The sequence below is a fragment of the Sylvia atricapilla genome, chromosome 2 (assembly GCF_009819655.1).
Source record: "Sylvia atricapilla isolate bSylAtr1 chromosome 2, bSylAtr1.pri, whole genome shotgun sequence".
Lineage (NCBI taxonomy): Eukaryota > Metazoa > Chordata > Aves > Passeriformes > Sylviidae > Sylvia > Sylvia atricapilla.
This window is the reverse complement of record NC_089141.1, coordinates 101,000,862-101,023,498: the sequence shown is the minus strand read 5'-3', so window position 1 is coordinate 101,023,498 and position 22,637 is coordinate 101,000,862. Positions and strand designations below refer to the sequence as shown.

At 41.9% G+C, this 22,637-nt stretch overlaps 1 protein-coding gene across 5 annotated transcripts in view; it reads right to left on the bottom strand.

Annotated features, from left to right (window-relative positions):
* Nucleotides 1–19,269, bottom strand: part of CNKSR2 (connector enhancer of kinase suppressor of Ras 2) — a 205,222-nt gene extending 185,953 nt beyond the window's left edge. For 2 of the 5 annotated variants that reach the window (XM_066313958.1, XM_066313959.1), the window contains exon 1: nt 18,722–19,268. In XM_066313958.1, coding sequence (XP_066170055.1) covers nt 18,722–18,785 — 64 coding nt within the window. In that variant the 5' untranslated portion in view covers nt 18,786–19,268. Of the gene's footprint in view, nt 1–18,721 lie in introns of all 5 variants that reach the window. The other 3 variants (XM_066313960.1, XM_066313961.1, XM_066313957.1) reach the window with 2 other exon arrangements.
* Nucleotides 19,270–22,637: the final 3,368 nt, after the last annotated feature.

The window sequence follows — 22,637 nt, the reverse complement described above, 5'->3', positions numbered from 1 at the left end:
GAATTTGGTCTTCAAGAATTTTCCATGTTATACAGAATGGAAAAACAGAATGTATTAATACAGATGCTAGAATAGAATACATATAGAATCTATTAGAAAAAAAAATCTGCAAGTCTTTTGAACATGAGCAGCTGATAATCAAATTTCAAGGACTTCATCTCATCTCTTCAGAGCATCTCAAATCCTACCATACTGTTTACAGGAAAAAGCTCTCCAGCCCAAAGCTGCACTGAAATCTCAAGAATCAGGGTCCCAGATGTCTTCTTGTGAGGTGCCTGTAACATCTTATGGTTTCTGACACCTTCAGATGCTTTGCCAAGGATAAATGTATTTTTAGGATTCTAAAAGCTGTGTAGTATATACAATCCTTCTTCCCTTTTGTAAAGAAATGTTTTCTGTATTGTCAAGCCCAGAAAAGTCTTTTTAGTTCTAGTAATAACTGACCTTTTCTTGTTTGCATCTTACTCTCCAATTTCACCATCCTCACTTCTTACCAAGGTGGCACTTCAGCCAGATCAGCAGAGAGGTTGTTTTTTTCCTATCTCTGTATGAAGGAAACTAAGCTCCAGAGAGAAGAAGATGATTTTCTTCTGTAAACCCAGTCCTCATGACTCAGCATCCTCTAAATGCCAACAGAAAAATATACTCCATTGGCATGCAGGAAAAACATAACAGGGTTATTTTTCACGGTCAGGTTTCACAGAAAACTTTACTATTCAGCATCTAAAGGAAAAAAATTTCTGGTTTTCCTGCATCTCAGTTCTTCCCAAGACCTTTGACTGCAGCAGTCATCACCTACAGTCCACTCACTCTTTCTCCATGGGTGGCTGAGGCAAAGAGAAAAAACAACATCTCAGCCCAGTCCCAACTCATCAGTGCAAGCAGGAACACCCACAAGAGCCACGTCTCCCTCATCCCCAAACTCCCTGTACAAACCCACTGCTCTTCCTCCCCTGTCTGTGCCTTGCACATGAACACCTCGAGTCCCTCACTGCGTCCATTCCATCTGGGGAAGACCTCAGTGTGACCATGCCCTGTCTCCCCCAAACCCCACCTGATCTCTGCTCAGAGCTCCCCCATGCTGAACAGCATTCCACTGCCCTCAGGACCAGGGGAGAAGCTGTAGGAAGCCACAGCCCCATCTTCTTTTTCACTCAGCATTTCAGCTGCCTCCTCCACTGCCCTTGGGGTGGGATGCCATGGGATGCCTTGCCACGCACCGCTAGGTACAGAGCTGGCTGCATGCTCCTAAAAAGCACAGCTGGCAGAAGTCATCACAGCAGCATGAATTCTTTGTGAAGACATCTCCTGACACAGCTGGGGACAGATTTTGGCTATTTAGAAGAGCAAAGGGAAGCACAGGGGTTGATTAGCAAAGTTTCACTGGTATGTTCTATGGCATTCCCTTAAGAGTTCCCTGGAACATATTATTAAAAATAGATCTTTCACATATTCTGTACTTCTAGAACACAAGTAGTTATATGAAAATTATTTTGATTAAATGCTGATTCTGTGCAAAGAAACAGATTTCAATTTAAGAAGTACTTCCTATAATTATAGACCCCTGAAAGAACTAGCTGTTTTATTTTACTGGAACCTTTTGAATATCAAGCTGCAAACATTGTAAAGACTGTGCTTCAGTATTTTGAGGATTTCTGAGGTTTATAGATTTTCCTTTAATCTATAATTAACAGAGCTCCTTTTTAAACTTAGTCGGAAGTCTATTCCTAATAGCTTTTTTTAAGAGCTAACCAGTACTAGGGAAGAGAAAGGCAATTCAATGAATGTGTCACTGCTACAGAAAATTGCTGCATCACGCTTATATTTCATTAAATAGCAGACTCTGGAATTTGAGAAATCAGCAGTTCCAATCACGACTAAAAGTTCCACCTTTGCACACACTAGAAATGCCCAAACATACAGAGGCAGTAAAAAAGGATCTTCTCTGTTTCTACATGATGTAGAATTATTATGCTACTATTTCAAGAGTTTAAAAACATTATTTAAGGGAGAAGAAAATGTAGTTTCCTCAGGGCAGTAACCTCAATGACTGAAATTGCTGCATCCCAAGTAAAATTGCCAAAGTACAATTTTTTCACTTAATTACAATTTTTTTTAAAGCATTCCACTAGTGACTACTGCTAACAAGAAAAGACACGGTGATTAAACGTTTCATGTCCTTTAATAGCTAATCTGAAGCGCTAATGAGTGTTCAAACATAACAGAACTGTCAATTGTTACAGACCTCACTACACAGTGCAGCAATGAATAAACTTGACTCTTCTGCTTGGCTTGAGTCAGAATCAGAACATCACAGACCTGGTGGCTTAAGCACTGGTGACGCAGAGTGACTCCTTTTAGGACTGTCTTCCACCTGTCTTACCACGTGTCTCAGCTCATGCCTACCCGCTGGGAAGGCTCTCACTTCCCCCTGCTCCACACAGCCCAAGGGTCACCAGTTTCAGAACCTAACTCTTAATGAAACCACAGTACTATCACCACCCTCCCCCTGCCTTCTACAGATCAACCAACCTGAGAGAATTCTCTTTGCCAAGTGTGAGGCTTTATCTCACCCTTTCTCGGGACGCAGGCCTGTCTCACGTGCCCAGCAATCTCACCCTGGTGAGCACATCAATAACCCAGGAACGCTGTAGGGAGGCTCAGGGTTGTGCCAAGAGATGGCCCCCTGGCACACTGGTGGCCCAGCAGTAGAGTCACCTCCAGCAGTGACCCTGCCACCTTCACCTTGCTCTCACATCAGCAGCTCAGTGCCCACACCAATAATGCCTAGAAGGACCTTCTTTTAGTCCCTCGACCAAGAGTATGAAAGCATCTCCACCTGCTCTCCCCTGTAATCCCCCCTTGGCCTATGGGAAATGTCATAAGCATTTGTCATCATATTTTACTATTAGGAAATAAAACAAGAAAATTAGTGTACCCTTTATACAAGACATGTTGCATTGGTTACTTTTGGTTTTCTGTAATTACCATGACATGATGCTTTTCCTAGCAGTCTCGATATCTTAATATCATGATTTCTTTTACGCAAACTAAGAAACAAAAACAGCTTAGTCTCAAATGGTAAGATAACATAATTTCAAATTTTCCTTGAGAAGTTCATAAATACCCATTAATATGTTCCTTTAAAAAACATCTCAAATACTGCTGCAAATAACAGCTAGAGCTTACCAGAATGTCAGCTATCATTATTAATAGTGACTACTCTTGAGGACCTCAGCTGATATTTTGAGCTTCTTTTAACACATGAACATACTGTACAGACTCACCAAATTATCTGGTACACTTACTTCTCTTTAGAGCACTTTTAAAAATCCTTGAAGTTGAATTAGGGTCCACCTCACAATTGCTGATTTACTGGGCAGTGTGCACAGAAGCCCCACCTGCCCTTGGAATAAACAGGATGCAGATTCAGCCTATAGCCACTTGCAACACCATGCATCAGTATTTTGTCACAGTCCTGATACTTCTCATAAAGCTTCGAGGAACTTCTGAACTAAGTTTTGATGGTATATTTGTTTATTTTCCATCAACACAAATTTGTTCTCCAGTGTCTCCCTTATCAGTGCAACAGTAATATGTACTATGCAAGATCAAACCAGACCTGTAAGTTATGCCAGGCAGGAATTTTATACTAAGGGTTTTCTGTAGCTTGAAATAATCAGATAATCTTTACAAGACAAGAAATTTGCAGTACCTTTTTTTCTCTCTGTTCACACATTGGCTTTCTCTTTTTACATATGACAAACTAATTTCTACAGGGCCTACATTTTAGAGCCCAAGACAAGAGGCACCCATTCAGTTGGTTTCTGGCACCAGGCCTCCTCCAACATACTGGGTTATGAATTACAGTCTCTTCTCTCCTACATTCAGTCAGAATAATGGTGAACTAGATGGCAAAATATGATGGCTTCTACTGCTCAGCCGAAAGTATGAGCCATTACCACTGTGACCAGATCTCTTCCTCCAAATAAACTACACCATTATTTATTTCACCTTGTCTGGTGCCATTCAGGCTGCAACATCCTCTTTACTCAGGGATGAAGAGAGATGCTTACTTAAGCCCTCCCCATCCCTTGCTTTTGGGCAGGTGGGGGTGTTTGGTCTTCGTTTTTAGGACTCCTATACTTACAAAAAGAATCCAACTTGTTCAATCAACAATAAACTGAATAGAAAACGCATTGGTGAAATCTGAAGCCACAAATAATGACTTTTTTTACTTTTCAGTGTGCTAAAGAATATGCATCATCATGACCTTTTCAAGGGACTGCTTGACAGCAGGGACAAAAGTTAATGAGGTTGTTAATCCTGTTAATTTTGGCAAAAGATAGGAGGAAAAGTATGGTTTGTTTAGAAGGTGGCTCAGTGCTAACAGCTGATGCAGCTCTCCAGGTGGGCGAGGCTCCTCAGACCTCCAGTCTCAAATGCGGAGTGACAGGCAGCACAGCAGTCTTAGAGCCCCACCTGTGCATGCTCAGAGTCCTGTGGAAGACATGAGAGCTCTGCAATGAGGACACCACAAAACAAACATACAAAGCCTCAAGTAATTTGAAAAACATCAGCCACCACTGAGCGCCAAAGAAAGAATAGACAATCCTGCCTCTTCACAAAAAAGAGCATTTTTCCTTTTAAAAAGGTTACTAGAAAAGGATTATGACATTGTAGCCATTTCTTTATTTACAACACATTCCCAAGCCTCATGTATCAAATTAAAGGTCGCTCAACTTAGTCTCCACATAAGGCAGAGGCATTCACACAAGCAGTACAAACTGTATCTTAGGAAGCTAAGGAAGACTGAAAATGTTTTCTGTGTTAATGATTAACAAAATTTTGTACTTGCCAGTATTTAAAATGTCTTACTATTTCTAAGTTATACAAGTCTGAGGCACCAGCATCCTACAAAACTAATATCAACAAAGAAATGAATCTGTCAAAGTGCAAACAATTTCTGCCTAACAAACAGGATACATGGCAAGTAATATAACAGTGGTTTTAATTAGCTGGGCATATAAAGCTGTTACAAGACAAATTTCTTTCATTAAAAAAAGCAGACAGTCAGTTAGAAATGCTTCAGTGCACCGAAACTGAAGATGACATAAGACACTAAACCTTCTCCTTCCTCTGTAACAAAGAGGACCCAGAGTAATATCACCCAAGTAGCAGGTGATGAGCAGCCCCTTCTCCTGCTACTGCAATACTGGTAACTCCCAAAAAATGTCAGCAATAAAGGGGGTCTAGCAGCATAAAGGAAAAAATCAGCGGTAAAAAGAATCATTTTCTGTAATTTTGTTCAGACACTTTGAATAAGAGCAAAATTAACTGCAGGTTATTCTAAGTTCCTCCAGTACTGAGTACCAATGTCTTGTGCATTGGTCAAAAACAGTAGCATGGTACCCACAGCATATTGGGTATACGTTATTTCATAATGTGTATAATAAAAAGTGACTAAGAATATGTGTGTATGCATAGTAGACCTTCTTTCTCCTCTCCACTTAAGGGACTCTGCTTTCCACATCATACAGTTGCGTTCCAACATAAGGTTCCCATTTCCCCTCCTGCTTTGGGCTGGAGGTGCACCCCAAAGAAGGGCTGTGCCAGCTGCTCCTTTTCCCAAAAGCACCAGGGGCAACATTGAAAACATCAGCGGAAAGCCCACTGCAAATATTATTATCAGAAGACTTAGTCTGCCCAGGCCCAAGGAGAGAGACTCAGGCACTTGAAGACAGAAATTAGATGCCTGAATTTAAGATCACAGGGCATGATTGCAGGAAGTTTTGTCGTGTCAAATTAGGATGGAGACTGACATATCCTTGCCTCCAAATCCTGTTGTTGCCAATGCCACCCTGGGCACACCAGCCAGGATGCTCAAGGCATTTAAGAGCACAGGGAACTTTAAGCTCCCAGCTCTTGCATACACAATTATTAAAAGATTCTGGGTAAAATGAAGAACAAAATATAGACAATCCTGGAAGCAAAGCTGGAAATCCAAGACATCCTAGCAGCTAAATGGAGATTCACTGGACAGCAGTTTCTTATTTCTTAAAGTGGTTTAGTGAACAGAGATTACAAGATTTTGCATGAATGCTGGATTGTTCCCCTTCAATTGAAAACAAGCCATTGTTCTGGGATGGGAAACTGGTTTCTGAAAAGACAAACGTCCCCTCTTGCTTGTTTCATTAAACTGGTAAAAGAAAATTTAATTCAAATTAAGAAAACTCATATTCAAACAGATCCACTGGAGAAAAACAATTGATATTTATGTTCTGTTGCCACTTTGCACTCATTACAGGGGCTAATGTTTTGCAAGACATCTTTTAAACCTTCCTAAGCATATTATTTACTATCTCCTGACAAGCATGACTTAATTTCATGAGCTGGCACACATCCCATTGTGAGAATCTAATCTTTAATAACATATCCTAATTAAATATGCACATTTAATGCAAAAACCAATAGCTAAAATTCAGAACAAAACAAAAAACACTCATTTGACTAAACAAAGCAATTGGATTAGAGTGCACAGAGCAAACTCAAATATTAAGTCACATATGTCACAGCAAAAAGTCATTAAGGGAAAAGGAAAAAAAAAGGTAAAAAAATCCCCCCAAAAAAACAATCAGGCAGACAATTCTTTATACCTGACCGTATCTGACCTCTCCTAGCTAGCTTACTCCCCATCTGTCATACGGTAACTTTAAAAGAAGCACATTTAAGAACCCATCAAAAGTTCAAGTCAATTGTTCTTAGCATGCTTAATTCCACTCAAAAAGGGTGTGTTCTTCTATAGAAGCTACAAGGATTAATTCTTCTCTACACTCACAGCATAATTTCACCATTAAACTAATTATTTTGAGCGGTTCCACAGTGACAAAAAAATCCTTAAATAGTGAGCATCAAACAACAACAAAAACAACAAAAAACACCAAACAAGAGCAAATGAACAAAAATTTTTAAAATTACTTTTTGAGATCTACCAAAGCCAAGTCAACCAAAAAGCTACTTCTATCTATTTGCCAATTTCTGAATTACTGCAGTCTGGAAGCCACTTTCCTCTGAGTGAGTACAGTCCTAACATTTGACATTACCGAGATACTTGGAACTCAAAAACTTTGAGTTCCAAGTTTGTGACCTGCTATAACACTTTCAAAGACTCTATCAAAAGGAAATTATTTAATTTTTTAATTTTATAGACAGTGTTACCATGGATTATCATGGATTGAGCTAAACCCCAATACACATCAATCTTTACCCTCAGAGGTCTCACTGTAATTTTTGATGTTTGATTTAGTAAGATTTATCAAAACAGTATTCTGCGGGAAACTCCTCATAGTATTTCAGAGCACGAAACAAGAAGGTAAAGGCCTAGGGTTTACAATTTTAATTCTTAAGATAAATACAAGTCAATTACCTACACCACATTGCTGACCACAAACAAAGTAAGAAAATCTACTGAAATGACAATATTACAATTTCTAGGTCTTTTTTAATCCTGCCGACTTTGTACATGCACAGATGAAGAGTTAAAAGATTTTCCCTTTGAATCTGGAATGTCACCATTCCCACCACAGATTACAATATACTGTCAATTGAAAAACAAACGTTTTGTAAAGCAAACCTCTTTTAAATATTTTTTAAATAACAGACTGGGCAGCAAAGTTTGTACTCAGCTTTAACTTCTCTTGAACTAGAAAACAAATTTTAATTAATTTTTGGGGTTTTGAAGGAACCTGTCACATATTGAAGTTCTATTTTCAGTTATTCTATTACACAGAGCACTCATTCCTCTAAAGAGGAATTTGCTATGATCTGCAGAGGTGAAAAACATACAGAACATGTTATTCTGCAGACTCAAGCCTCTGTCCCACAGTCACAGCAGCTGGATGTCCAGGCAGCCACCTACAGCACATCACTGCACCCCAGTTTGGAAGGCAATGGTGCCAGGAACACCCATGAAACCCTACAGTCTGGTAACAGGCATTAATTGCCCAGTCTGTTCAGGTTTACTCATTCACAGCTCATTAGCATTAGTTACCTCCAGTTTGCAATTGGATAGTTCAGCACAGCTTACAGTGAGCTGAGCAGTAAGAGATAAGACGCAGGAGAGAAACTAGATGCCCAAATAAATAACAGGAAAGGGGTTACTGTCAAAGACAGAACAACCAAAATATTGGTGAGCTCCTTGTAAACTGACTTTGTAGAATTTTAGTAACTGAAAAGAAACTACCTTTAGACCTCTGCAGTAGATTTAATCTTTTGTTCATCTAGCAAATATTATCCAATAAATGGGATTTTCAGAGAAAACTAATTTTTTGTCTTGTTTTGGTTTTTCCCAAGACCTTGCACCGGTAAACTGTCAAGACCATTTTCAAATACTGACATTTCCATAAGGGAGATGAGGGCCAAGAAAATGGTGCCAGACTGTTTTCAATGGTGCCCAGCAACAGGACAAGAAGCAATGACCATAAACTAAGACACAGGAAGTTCCACCTTAACATGAGGAAAAACTTCTTTACATTGAGGGTAGCAGAGCACCCTACAGGGTGCCCATGGAAGTTGTGTAGACTCCTGCTCTGGAGACATCCAAAACCCAGCTGGACACATTCCCGTGTCACCTCTTCTAAGTGACCCTGCCTTGGCAGGGGGGCTGGGCAGGATTATCTCCAGAGGTCCTTTCCAGCCCCAACAATTCTACGATTCTGTGAGATGGCTACCACTTCACTGGCACTATTCAATCAGCTGTCTTATTCAAGCCAAGGTAGTTACCAGGAACACCAAATCAAATTTATGAAAAAAATTCCCCACAACAACAAAAAGCACATTAAAAAATCCTATCAAACCAACAAGAAAATATGGTAATCATAGGAAATACAGAAGCTTCATGATTACATATACAACATTTACTTTCTATAGCTGCAAATAGTAGCTTCAACATAACTCATTAGGAATTCAAATGCTTTCTCGGTAATGAAGTTTGCTAAAGCATCATAATTAAGACAATCCTTTGAAGGCTATGAACTATCCAGTTCTTTTCAAAAATGAGTTTACTTGCTCTTGAGGAGTCCTATCATAGACCAGTCTTATTTTTCTAATGACAATCTGTCCTATGTCCTTCAAATGTTCAGATTGACACTTACATGGAATTTTTTTATGTGTAATGATTACACTTCCAGGTTGAACCTCTATCATACCCACATGCAGAGCATGACAAATTATTCACACTACACTGTGCTCTTGGACTCAGTTATCAGGACTCCAGAAATAGGCTTTTGACTCCAGACTGTATTAAACAGCTAAGATCCAGACAGTTTGAAACATACAAAGAAATAATAACTGAAGCAACAAAAACTACATCTGCTTTTGAAGTGCAGGCTCCAACACTGAAATTACAGACTGGTGGTACTTTCAAGAGGACTTGTGGGGCACAATACTCAACATTACACCAAAAAAATTTAAAAGAAATTTAAGAAACATTAAGCCTCCACATTCTAGGTTAAAACAGCACATACTTTTATTTGAAAATATTTGAAGACTGCAACATTTGAAATAATTGACAGCACTTGAAAAGTAGTAAGGACCATTTTGTCATCCTGCATTTACAGAACATTTTGGAAACAAGTAGAAGTGGACTACCAAAATATAAACACATTAACACATTTGGTTTAGGTTCTTTTCATATTAGCTCTAATAAAATAAAGTCTACCAAAAAGAGACATTCTTGATCTCTGAAGAGAAATGGAGACCAAGGGCACATGGTTCTATCCATGATGATAAAGCAACAATAAACAAGACAGCCAGAAGTCAGCCAATGCTGAAAACTCAAGAAGATACTTTTTGGGTATCTCACAAAAAAGCCTCCAGTCACACTTCACTCAAACTAAGCAAGAAGAAAACTGTTACTTGTTTGGTGTTTAAAAGGTGTACACAAAGCAGGACAAGTGCAGGTTCACAACTGTTGAGTGTACACAACCTAAGCTGGTTTTTTTAGAGAGCAACTCCTAATTTGTGTTCAGCAGATCCCTCTACTTGTCTGTGTGATATTTCTTCACACAGAAAAATCTGAAACAAAACAAGGACAACAGCACTGCACCTTGTGAACCAAACTATCAACTATACAGAAGTAACCAACAAAACCAAAAAGCAATTATAGAAAGTAAGGCAGGCGCATGTCAGTAATGGATATCGATGAGGGGAATCTAGTTACAAAGATTTTAATTATTAACATGGCATTTAATTAGCGTGCTGCAGCTAGCTCTCCCACTACTATGAAGCAAGCCTTCAGTAACCACATCTGGTCAAGATTTCAGGTTGGCATCTTACTAAAATGACTAAGTTCTCTTGTCATTCCCATGAAGGGTTTCAGCGTTGACTCAGAGGGAAGAATGCCATCTAGTGAATTACTCAGACAACACTGGCACGCCCCACCTATATTTACCTGGCCTCAATATGCAGAGGAAGGATTTCTTCACCTTCTTATTGATGTGAAGATTATCAGGAGAGAAAGGAGAGAAAGAAGGATGAGAAAGCAGGGAAAAAAATCCTATTCAAAAATAGGTCATTTATAGCTGTAGATACTGGCAACTGGTGGATCTAGCCAAACTAAAAATAAATTCTACACTTTAACAAAATCAGTAATGTTATCAACTTCTTTACAATCATTCTCTGTGGGAAGAAAGAGCCCTTTAGAGGTGAGCCTGCCAGCTGCTCAGCTCTAAACATGGGTATGCTCATCCTTCCAAATATAAGAGGCCAAGGAGAGGTCCCAGCATTACCCACGCTCATGGACAACCTTAGCTGCCACCCCAACACTCCTCCAGACTGTTTTGACCAGCTCCCACAGGAAGGTATGATTCCACCAGTGCTGCTAGACCAAGTGGCACAGGCACAGCCCCATCATCAATATCTGAAGCTCTGTGAAAATGGCCCAAGCAGCTCTGCTGGACACTCTCTGACCACCCACATCCCACACCAGCAAAACCCTAAAGGAGGAGTCACCACGGCATCCAAGCACAACTCAACATCACCAAATACAGACCCTGTTCCACTTAAATCAATAGATGCTTGATGCTGATGCAAGTCCTAAACCATTTATTTTAAAAGCTACTTGAACCTTCAGTTTAAAGGCTCAAATAATTCTCGTCAACATTTTCCCCTCCTCTTCACACAACAGAAAAAGGTATCAATACAAAAGTACAGCACTTTGCACCTGACTACATTAAAATAATTCACTTCAGCTGAATATAGCTTAATTAAGGCTTACTCTGGTGCACTCCGATATTAATTAACAGTTTACTTGGAAATTCCCACCATATGGTACTGTAGCAGATGTTAATCATGTAAGGCCAAACACTTTGAAATTACTGTTCTAGCCACTTCACATGAGGTACCGAGTGCCCTAAATTTCTACTTAAAGGATAAGCTGGAAATGCCAAACATCTTACAAGATGACATCCACAGCTATTTTCTTCAAGATAATATTATCTGGCAGATGAGTAGCACAAAATAGGGTAGACTTTTAAGCCTCCAGTACTATAAAGTGACTTGCTATAGACAGTGCTGGACTCCCTTTGCATAAGAGAAATGCCTGCACTGAAAACCTCAGAGAAAAATTTATTGTGTCTCCCAAATATCTGCTGAACCAAATACACAGGGAGGGCAAAAATCTGTATACAAGTGGATGTGCGTTAAGCATTCCAGATCTTGGCTGCCCCAGACCCACGGATCTGTGTCTTCCAGCCCCTCATCCTTCAGCTGCAGGAAAGGGACACATGAGCAGCAGCAGATGCTTGCTCTTGGATGGTCAGCTATTTTAAACTGAAGAGGAACTGCCCTGCTAGGCCTGTCTCATAACAAGAAATTGACAGTGCTCTGAGCAGGTTTGTGTAGCAGTAACTTTCTTATAATATGAGGCTAATATTGGGCTCCCAAAATTTTTCCTCTGAAAAAACACAACTCATCTCCATGTCCTTACTTCATCTTTTTAGAGAAAGCAAATGCACTTCAAAGTCTGGAAGAGATCAATGAAGAAAATGTGGCCCTTCAGAATTTCCCAACACCCTGTTTCCAGACTAAAATTTTTAAGAAGTTATTTGAGAACTCTTATTCTTCAGCATTTGTCTTGGTAACTATTCAGCTTCTAAACTGAAGGTTTAAAATATTTACTAAGTAAATAATTTAAGCAGAAACTGTGAAAGTACATTTTTGCTTTCTTTGGATCTAAAAATCTAAAGCTGTTATCCTGATGAAGGTAAGTGTTTGCTACAGGTGATCCTCAGTGCAGTTATGATTTAATGAGGATATTTTAACTTCTTGGGGAAAAAAAAAGCAGTTACACAGAATGGAAGCCTTGAAGAATTAGCTCTTTCTCCTTGTTGCATACCTCTCAATACAAGCCTGTACAGTGAGAAATTTCTCAGGAAACAGCTTCTTATTCCTCTGGAAAATGGTATCCAATATTACTACTTGACTCTGGGAAATACAGTACAATCAAAAGCTACAACAACTTAACTGAGATTAAATGGTTATCTATACTTCTGCAGATCAGATAGAAAGGCCAGACTATTTGTCAGTTTGGGGTTTGGAAGATAAAAAACTGCCTGGGTTATTATGGCTTAAAGACAACTACTTGCAAAGATTCTACAAATACATCTGCATACATATTTCAATCCTCTCATCTGAAAAGTGATCTGGTCTAAATTGCTGCCTTGCAAAATTCTTGACACCCATTAACCAGAAAAGGCATTTTTAAATTGCTTGGTTTAACACTTCACTGTGCAAATAAATTTGAATAAGATCAAAATACAGAGTTTTATCAAACTGCTGCAAAAAACCACTTGAGAAAACATATTGTGAGGCCATATTTAAACTAACAGATGTTTCAGAAATAGAACAATATGTTCAAACAAAATAAAGGTGTAAATGGGCAGTGCTAAAAGAGCTTCATAACTAAGCACATTCATTTCAGTAGCAACTGAGATGACCTCATCTAGGAAAGCTCCCTCCTAAAAAGATCATAAATTTAGAAATGAATTCTGATGTTATGCTTAAATTTTGGCTGCATGAATTATTTGCAGAATGGCTGCTTATGTAACATCGCCTTGCTATGGCAACACCCGGCTGTTAGGCTTTGACACATCCCAGTTGCAACTGCAGTTTCATTTTCTGCTGATAAACAATGGCAGGAGAGGTTTTCTAATCACAAGCAAAGATGCTCTAAAACACATCAGTGTTATTGATGTGGTGGCCATTGATAGTGCTAAAACTCCTAATGGCAGAAGGGCAAGCAAAAAGTGTGAGATCCACGGGAAAAATAAACAAACTACAGAGAGAGATCTTCCAGCAATGCTTTCAATTCAGTTTTAAAGCTGGAGTCCTAAACACTAAAGTTTGGAATAGAGCAGTTTGAACTCTTGACTACCTTTCCTTGTATAAAATCCACTCTCCAAAAAGTCCCCCCACCTTGTCTGACTAAGATTCTTGTTACATTCTTACAGGGTAACTACCCATAAATTAAAGAGGTGTGTTCATCACAATCAAACTCCAGCTACGGCATTATTTCATATTTTTCTACAGCTTTCTTTGTTGCTAGGCATTAGTGTAAAAGTCATAAATCCACTTAATAGCATCACTTCAAAGCTAATGGGGTACCACATGTACCCTCCAATACGGTAAAATTTCAGTTTGCTTTGCATTGGAGAAAGAAAATAGCAGTTTAATGCTGACAAATTGTAAAACGCTTGATCTATTCCACATATGGCACTCAGCAATGACTATTAAGTTGATGACTATTCTGACACTCATCAGTCACCTACACATACTTGACAAGAAATCGAAGTTTCAGAATCCAAGTGTTTTTCATACTCTCATCCAGCTTTTTTTTTCCCTAAGACAACTATTTCAGAAATAACTATATTATTTCTAACAGTTACAATTTTTAAGGGCCCTTCCAAAATCAATGTGAAGGGAAGTAGCATAAGAAAGAACCTTTAACTTAACAGAGCACTAGAAGAAAACCTAAAAATGATGGACAAAACTAAAAGCCCTAAAAAAAAAAAAGCCCTTTGTGGAAGCACACCTCCTCTTTATCATGAAGTAGGTGCTCATATGCCTTTGTAGCACTGTAGTCCATCCTACACTCCAGAAAAAGCTCCCCCCTAAACTCAGTCCACGTCAGCCTTTACATAAAGCCACAGCCAAAAATGAGGTTGGTCTGATAGTGATCCTGAACACAGGATTCACCCTTACATTTTTAAGGCCTAAACTGCTTTGCTAGATCGCAGCACTGTGGGAGAATCTGTGACTTCACTGATGAGTTTCCCTGTTGCTAACTAGTGGTTCAGGAACTGCAGCAGAACCTGGGTGCTGCCACAGCAGTCCCAGGGCTCTGCATGTGCACGAACAGGAGTAGGAGGATCCCCATGGCAATACTTTTTTTAAATCATCATTAAGTACCGGAGTATTTAGTGTCAGAGCATTCCCACAAACTGTTGCATTTTCTTGATGAATAACACATAATTCCCACTAGACCAAGTGGAGCACAGTTGCTGGCAGCCTGTGATGACTCTGCAAACACACACGCCACTGAAAATGGACATGAACTTCGGTACACAAAGAGCAGACAGAAACAGTTCTCAAACCCATGCAATATTCAATCATACAGATGGGGAACTTATGCACTTTGCTTTCACTTTGCTAGCGCGTTCATATTTCTGCTTCTCTCCCCCCAGTCCTTCTAAAGATCTTCATCCTTTAAACTCTGGCAGAATAGACTTTATAGAGGTAAAAAGCCCCTAATCCTTAGCATTAGAAGCCTTCAAAGGTAACCTCAGGCCTTAGATGTCAGTTCCTTGAGTACGACTATCGATACATCAGTTTAAGCTGTATGAGCCTCATATAAGCCCCATGAGCTGTCATTCAGCAAGCAAAAAATAAATATTTAAGCTTCGTTAGATAAAGTAACACTGATTTTTTTTTTCAGGTGAACTGCCTTTTGGAACAGATTCTGCCATTGGAAGACTGGTACTGGATTAAAATTAGAATATTGTTAAAAGCAGCAAGCCCTTATCAAAATACAGCAATCATCCATAACCTCAGACCAAAGAAGATGGATAAGAAGACTCAGTTAAAAATATGCTAATGTTTGCTAAGTAACTGAGTGTCTTTACGTGTTCTCAGAGCCTCAGAAATGTAAAACACATCTGGCACGTTTCCCTCCTGAGTGAGTGAAAGCCATGATGTTTGACGACGCTTGCCTATGTAATGTGTCAACGCCTTGAGACACGGCAGTGGAATCCACACATGTCCTCCAGAGGGGAGGCAGAGGAGGTGGCTGACACACTTTAATCTCACTGATCCATACAGGACCTTTAAAATTAGTACTAAATATACGAAAAGCACAATAATACATTGTTTGAATCAATTTAAATATTCATTTTATCCTCCATGTACAATATGCCATCCTGTGGGAGAGATGAGCTAATCCATCTACGCTTTTCCCAGCTCTATGACAGTTAGAGGCTCACTTTACACCCTAGAAAAATCATATACTGACACAGGCTCCTCTCACTTTTTCCCTTTCGTTTGCAAAGTTTAACAGGTACTTTGGTCCACAACTTCTTATCATACCCATTTTCACAATCAAAATTTAGATAGTTACTTATGTGTATAACCAATTCCATGAACAACTCTGTAGCTCAGCAGCATTGGCATTAGGTCATTACAGGGATCCACAGACAATATGTATGTCAAGGAATTAAAAACAAAATACTGGAGAAACTGCATTTATTCCATGAATACTCAGTCTTGAGGCTGTCCTTACACAGACATCCAGCCCAGAGCTTGGCACTTTTATCAAACCCCTTTGAGTGGAAATACCTTCCCCATGCTCATTTCCCACATCTTGTAATTTCAGGCGCAATGCTTTATCACTACTCTGTGCAAAATGCCACTGAGGTAATGGTTCTTCTGCCTAAATAAAGAATTCCAGATGAGGCCTTTTACTGCAAATGTTCAGGTCATACCAATAAGACCATCACAAAAACACTGAGAGCAATAAAATCTAAAGTGTTTCATTTCCCCTTACTTTCAGATAACTGTAAACAATGGTGAACGGTAGGATTTTCCTTTTTCAGGAGATTTTGCTTTGAACATCGAAATCTATTCGGAAGAATTCTCTTCACAGAGCTGGTCTGAGCAGGCATATGACATAGCAACCACTTCAAGGAGGAGGCTAAAACCAAGTTCAACATTTTTAATTCTGTAAAATAACCCTCAGTAAGTCAGCAAAATATTCTCCTCTCTTGAAATTTAATGTAATTTATGCAAACCAGACTTGACTGCCGCTAACGCAAAGACCACTACTGCACTCCTCCCAAACCTCTCATGACAGACACATCCATGTTTTACTCATTCAAACTGTCTTGGGTACCTCTTAAAACACAAATATGCTATTTTGGGGACTTTCAGAAACAGAATTTACAGGAAACAACACACTTAAAGCACTAGAAGAACACTTTTCCACATGGATTTCAATACCAATGTTTGCAACGCCACAGATTACAAGTCAGGAAAAGAAAGTTGTCGCAGCAAAGACCGCTTGTCCTCATCCACTACCATCCTTCCTCCAAACCCAGCAAGGTGTGACCCATCAGGCAGGAGCAAACCTGCCCCTAGCTACTGGTCATACTCGTTTCCAGGCTCAGCTTTTGAAACTAGACTGGCTACCTGGGTGGTTTTCCTCCAAGAGTGCGAGTTACAGGCAGGTGCTTTATCTTCTTGCACCACCTAAGTGAAGATTCACGTGCTACACAGAATACAAAATGAAGACGTGGAAGCATGAAGCAACATATATATGCGTTCACTCCGTAAAAATCAAAGTCCTCCAGAGAAACAATCAAACATTAAGGCCAAGAAAAACAAGTTAAACACTAAAAAGCAGGCTTCATATTCCAGAAAGTGAGCATGACTGCAGTAACTTTTTATTTTTTTTGTAAAGTTTACATGATTATTTCTGAACGATTTACAGCTCTGAGTGTTAGTCACAGGTTTCTAACTACAAACCCTTATCCAGCAGCACAATTTCTAATGGTACCATTTAGCCTGTTCTTTTCAACTTACTGATTTTATAATAATGTAATACAAAAGCAGAGTATGCAACACACTTCACCTGTCATTCATGAAAAGTATTTGATGTATTCCATTTTTAGGTGTGTTAAAAAATGCATTATCTACGAATCTATTATTTTTATGCATTCCCTAAATTATGGGGAAGGTATCTCAGACACTGACTAGAAAAAAGTTCTACATAGTATTTTTATTTTAAAGTAAAAATGTTGGAAGCTAAATTGCTGCAAAAAATATTTTGAAGTTGAAAATGGTTTGCTCTTAATATTGATCATCTGCAGCTCCTTCAAGATTTTTATTAATATTTACTTATTTCTCAGGGTATGAAATATTACATCATTCATTTTGATTACTATTCTATAGAGTGAGAATGCTTCCGAAGCTGCTAAACTATGTGTGTTACTAAATAAAATTATAACTTGCCAGCTATAAATGCCATGATTGAATAACTGAAAACATATGCTATATGCCTGAAATTTTAAGGATGATGAAACTGTCACACTGGTAGCACATAGCATGTTATAAAGAACTCCCACAATGTAGCAGTTGTTCAAAACTTGTACCCGTCTGGTCTGGTCATTCTATCTTTATAAAAAGATATATAACACTAGATGGTGATTTATTTCAAACACAGCTGCAGCTTAACTTAATGTTAATACAAAAATATAAAAAAAGAAAAAAAAATAAGAAAAAAAGAAAAAAAAAACACACACACACACACAGAAAAATCACAGAACAAAATACCTTTTCACATTACAGCATTAAAGCCATGTCAGAATGGCATCCGCACAGAATGAAAGAAGAGCGTTTCCAAAAGGTCCAAATTTTATTCCCATCAGCGTTTATTCGAGGGGAGGACAGGTGAGCGAGCGGAGCAGCGGAACACCACACTCAGCCAGAGCGCAGAGTGCCCACGCTCCGCTCAGTCACGGACCCTGCGGTGTAACCCCCGGGCAGGGACGGTGACCGCCCGAGGCGCGGAGCCCCGGCCGGCCGCGGGAGGCCTCTCCCGGCAGCGGGGCAGCCCCGGCCCCTCGGGGGCTCGGACCGACCCCCGGCCCCGCCGCCCGCGGACACCCCGGCCCCCTCCTCGGGCGGGAGGTCGCCGCCGTGTCCCCCCGTCCCCCGGCACGGGCGAGCGCCGCACGTTCGGCTGAACTTTCATTGGCGAGGCGTTCCGCGCCGCGACCCCCGGGAGCAGCCGGACGCTCTCCCCGCGTCCCTCCGCTGCTGGGGAGCGGCTCCATCGCCACACCGCGGTCGCCGCCCGGGAGCACCCCGCGCTCCCGCGGGCAGCAGCGTCGCCTCCGCCCCCGGCGCCCTCCCCGGCTCCACGGGCAGCGAGGATCGCCGGCCGCCGCCCCCGCTCTGAGCCCGGGGCAGGGGGCAGCGCGGCCCCCGGCCCCAGCGACGCGGCCCCGACGGCCTCCCGCCTCCCTTCCCAGCCCCGGCCGAAGCGTGGGGGCACCGGAGCTGCCGGGAGGCGGGATCCCGGCGCGGGGGAAGCCGCGGAGCTCCCCGCACCGGCGGGGCGGGGTGGGGGCGATGGGAGAGGGCACCGCGCAGCCCCGGCACCGCTCCTCACCTTTCATCCAGTCGACGACCTGGCTGGGCGACCACTTACTGACGGGTTCCATGATGAGGGCCATGGGCGGCTCGGGGGCGCGGGGCTCGGGCGGCCACCGCTCTCCGGGCGAGGCTGTGCGTGGCGGAGGGACCGCGCTGCCCGGAATCCCGGCGGCGGGAGGACAGAGCCACTGTATCCCCGCTTGCCTCCGCTCCGCTCGCTCGCTCGCCGCCTCTGTGCCTCTCTGGGGATTTCAGTTCATGTTGCCGGCTCGGCGGGGAGGAGGGGGAGGAGGAGGAGGAGGCAGGGGGAGAAGGGGGCGGCACGCTCCGACGCCTCCCGTCCCCGCGAACCCGCGGGCAGCGGCGGCGGCTCCCGGCCCCGCCGACAGGTCGGTCCCGAGCGGCGGCGAGCGAGGCACCGGCCCGACTCCGCCCGCTCTGGCGGTGCCCGGCGGCTCCCCCGGCTCTCCGCGGCCGCGGCTGCTGCGCCGGTGTCTTTTTCTCCTGGCGGAAATGACGAGGCGGCTCCTGCTACCCGAAAATATCTCCAAGTGAAATGGGAAGCGACACCCGACGGCCGCCTGGGGCGGGGGGGGCCGGGATGACTCGCAAGGTGCCGCCGCCGGCGGGAGGGGGCCTGGGGCGGCGGCAGCGCCGAGCACCTGCTCCCGGCGGGCCGGGCGGCGGGGGAGCCTGCGGGGGAGCACGGCCGGCGGCACCGAGCAGGCGCTCGGGCTGTGGGTTTGTTGGGTTTTATTTCTCCTGAATTAAGCATTACTGCGTGGGTGGAAAAGTAATTTTTTTTTTTTTAAGAGAGAGAGAGCGAAACGGCAATGATGGACGGTGTCGCCAGGCGCCCCGAAGGAGCCGTGGCAGCAGCACCGATGGGGTGGCGGCATCTGCCCGCGGTGTGCGGGCGGCCCGGGGATGGATGGAGAGCGGGGGAGAGGAGAGGGAGAGGAGGTGCACCTTGTTGTTTGCCCACCTCACACCGCGGGTGCGGCAGTGGGGCAGACTGGAGCGAAGGCAGCCCGGCAGAATGGGGGTAGGAGCTTGGCGGCTACAGCGTGGTGCTCGTCTGCCCTCCCTGTCCTGCGGCTTGGACCACGATCGTATGGAGGCTGCAGGTGTGAAAACCCACCGTCCCTGCAGTGGGTCATCATTGCTGGAGCTGTTCATTTTCTTCTCATTATGTCTCCCCAGGATGCATCATCCTGGAAGTTACCCCAAAAGAGGCAATTCCCTTGGGCCCTGTGGCACAGTGTCTTTTAGTAGGAACCCTTCTCAAGTGCAGGATTCCTCCTAGGATGGCTGTGGCACCCTTTTCTGACACCCTTCCTAGAAGCCTCTGCTCTGAGTAGGTGGCATCTCCCTCCAAGTAGAGGATAGTGCTTAGGGTTATTTTCCTGCTGGTGACTTGGCCAGTGTGTGGCTTTGCCTGCTTTTGCAATCACCCTGCTTCTCCTGCCGAGGCTGAGGCAAAAACCATCGAGATGTTCCCTCTGACACTGCTGATATTGACATTTAATATCTGTATGTGAGGAATAAAGAGGATTCCCTCAGCCTGAAGAAGTAATAGCAAAGGAATCAATTCCTTTGTGCTGTATGGGAATCAATTCCTTTGTGCAGCACCAGAAGCTTTCCCACTTAGGTATGTGAGGCTGAAGTGGTGAGGGGCAGTAAAGCACCCATAGGGTTGGCAACACCTCTCCCTGGAGACCCAGGAAGAGTTTCCCCACCAGTGTTAGCAAGACTCGGCTTTCACTTTAAAGGCTGTACATATCTATCTTTGAGAAGAATCTTCTTTTTACTCTAAACTGGGGTTAGCAGACTGTAATTTTCCTCGAATTTAGCTCTAGACTCGTGTCTCCTGTGTCACATTCCTGCCAGCACGCTGACTAGGCCGTCTGCTTCTAAAGAGGTTGTGTTACTTAAAGCCACAGAAACAATAAACTCACTTGCAAACTAAGGATGACTTTTTTCTTTGTGAAAGGTTTGAAAGATTCTTATATACTGAGATACTGTTGTTGAAAGAGCATGTCATAATTTTAATTAGAAACCAGTAGTTTGAAAGGTTTAAAAGTATAAATACGCAAGATCAGACTGAAGCCTGGCATGTAATTTATAACGTCATTGTGTAATTCTCATTGGGCGGAAAAGTTCTGTGTAGGTGAGGACAGGGGAAGTCGGTTCTCAGTAAATATGTATGTAGTCCTATAATTCATAATTATGCATGCCCTGGGATTCTTATAGCTTGCCAGTGTAATTTGTAGCTACAGCAAGCTTTTCAGTAAAGCATCTGTGACCCAGGACTGTCCCCATGGTCAGTATCTATTACTTTTAAAGCCCCTTTATGGAGGTTTTAGGAAATTATGGGGTGGTAAAAGGGAGTTCACTCTTCCACTTCAGTAAACAGATGAAGTGCTGAGCATGGAATTTAATTACCTTTATTGTTCTTCTCACAGAGCATAGCCATATCATAAATGCTGGGGTAAACCCCACTGTTTCACATAGATCTTTTTTCGGTTTCACTGAAGATTGTTGGCTTGGCTATGGTAGGGAGGACTTGGCTCAGGAGTAATGATAAAATTATCCATCCATGGTATTTAACTTGGTGACCTATTACAGCAATGAATTCTATAGTCAGGACATGTGCTACATAAAAGTATTTTTTTTAATTTGCTCTAGATTTATTGCTGTCTGATTTTATTATTGTTCTCTCTTTCTAGGGTAAGAAGGAGAGCTGAATGACTTTTTATACTGACCTTCTAAAACGAAAGTGTTTCAGCCAAAATGCCTTAACCGACGTCTTTTGGCTGTTTTCATCTTTCAGTTTAGTGGCCTTCATCTTGCTATCACACTTGTATGAGTCAGGCCTTTTACGTAAAGCACATGGGACAGTCTCCTGCAGAGACACCGAACTACAGAATTATGTCTTTAACTCATCTTTGAGAATTAATCTGATGCATATAGTGCATAAAAAATTACTATGTTTAAAAATATGTCTAAATATACATGTTCTTGTTAGGAAAGCATTTTTTTAGGTAGTAAATGTGAAAGTAAGTACACAATAAAATTCAATATTGAAAGAAAAAGAGAACAGGAGTAAGTTTAAAATTGAACTGTAAGTCTCAACTCAGAAGTATGAAACTACATATATGCTTAGATATCTATTCCCTGAGAAGCCATGGATACGGATGGACAGCTTCAGCCGATAAGTCTGGCACACACACCTCCTGGATCAGCACCTCAGACTGCAAGCTCACAAAGGATACAGCTTTTCTGTCATGGTACGTTATCAAAGAAACAGCCTCCCTAGAGCTCAGCTGGCAATCACAGCTGATACCAGCAATACAGATGGAAAATAATACCAGTAAATAGTTCAAGTGTATCTAATAATGTACTTTTTTGTGCATATTTAATCAATAGGACAACTGAAGTAGAGCACTGCTCATCCTGAATAATGGTGACAGCTAGTTCGAGGTTCTAACACTAGTTGGAATGGTACACTGAATAGTCATTTGTTTTGTATGTATAAAGCCAGACTCTACAATGGGTATCAGTGAAAAGTTGCAAGCACAATTGTGAGTTCCTCAGAAACTTCATGAACTTTTTGCTAGGGTATATAGAAAACATGCAAGATGCTGAGAAATGATAATTTGAAATCTTGCCCTGAAGTTAGGGAAACAAATTTAGCTCTCAAAAGATGTTGTTTCTGGTGCTGGATATTAAAGATGTTTCTTAGGTGGGAGATGAAAACAAGTGGAGGCAAATTAGCAATAACTGTAGCTAAGGTCTAATAAAAACAGTTGGAGTAAAATTTTAAAAAACAAAGTAGAAAAAACCTAATACTTTACTCACATTAATAAAGTTTGTTTGTCTTTTGATAGCAAATAAATTCCTGATTTTTACAAATGATGCTTTTTTTCATA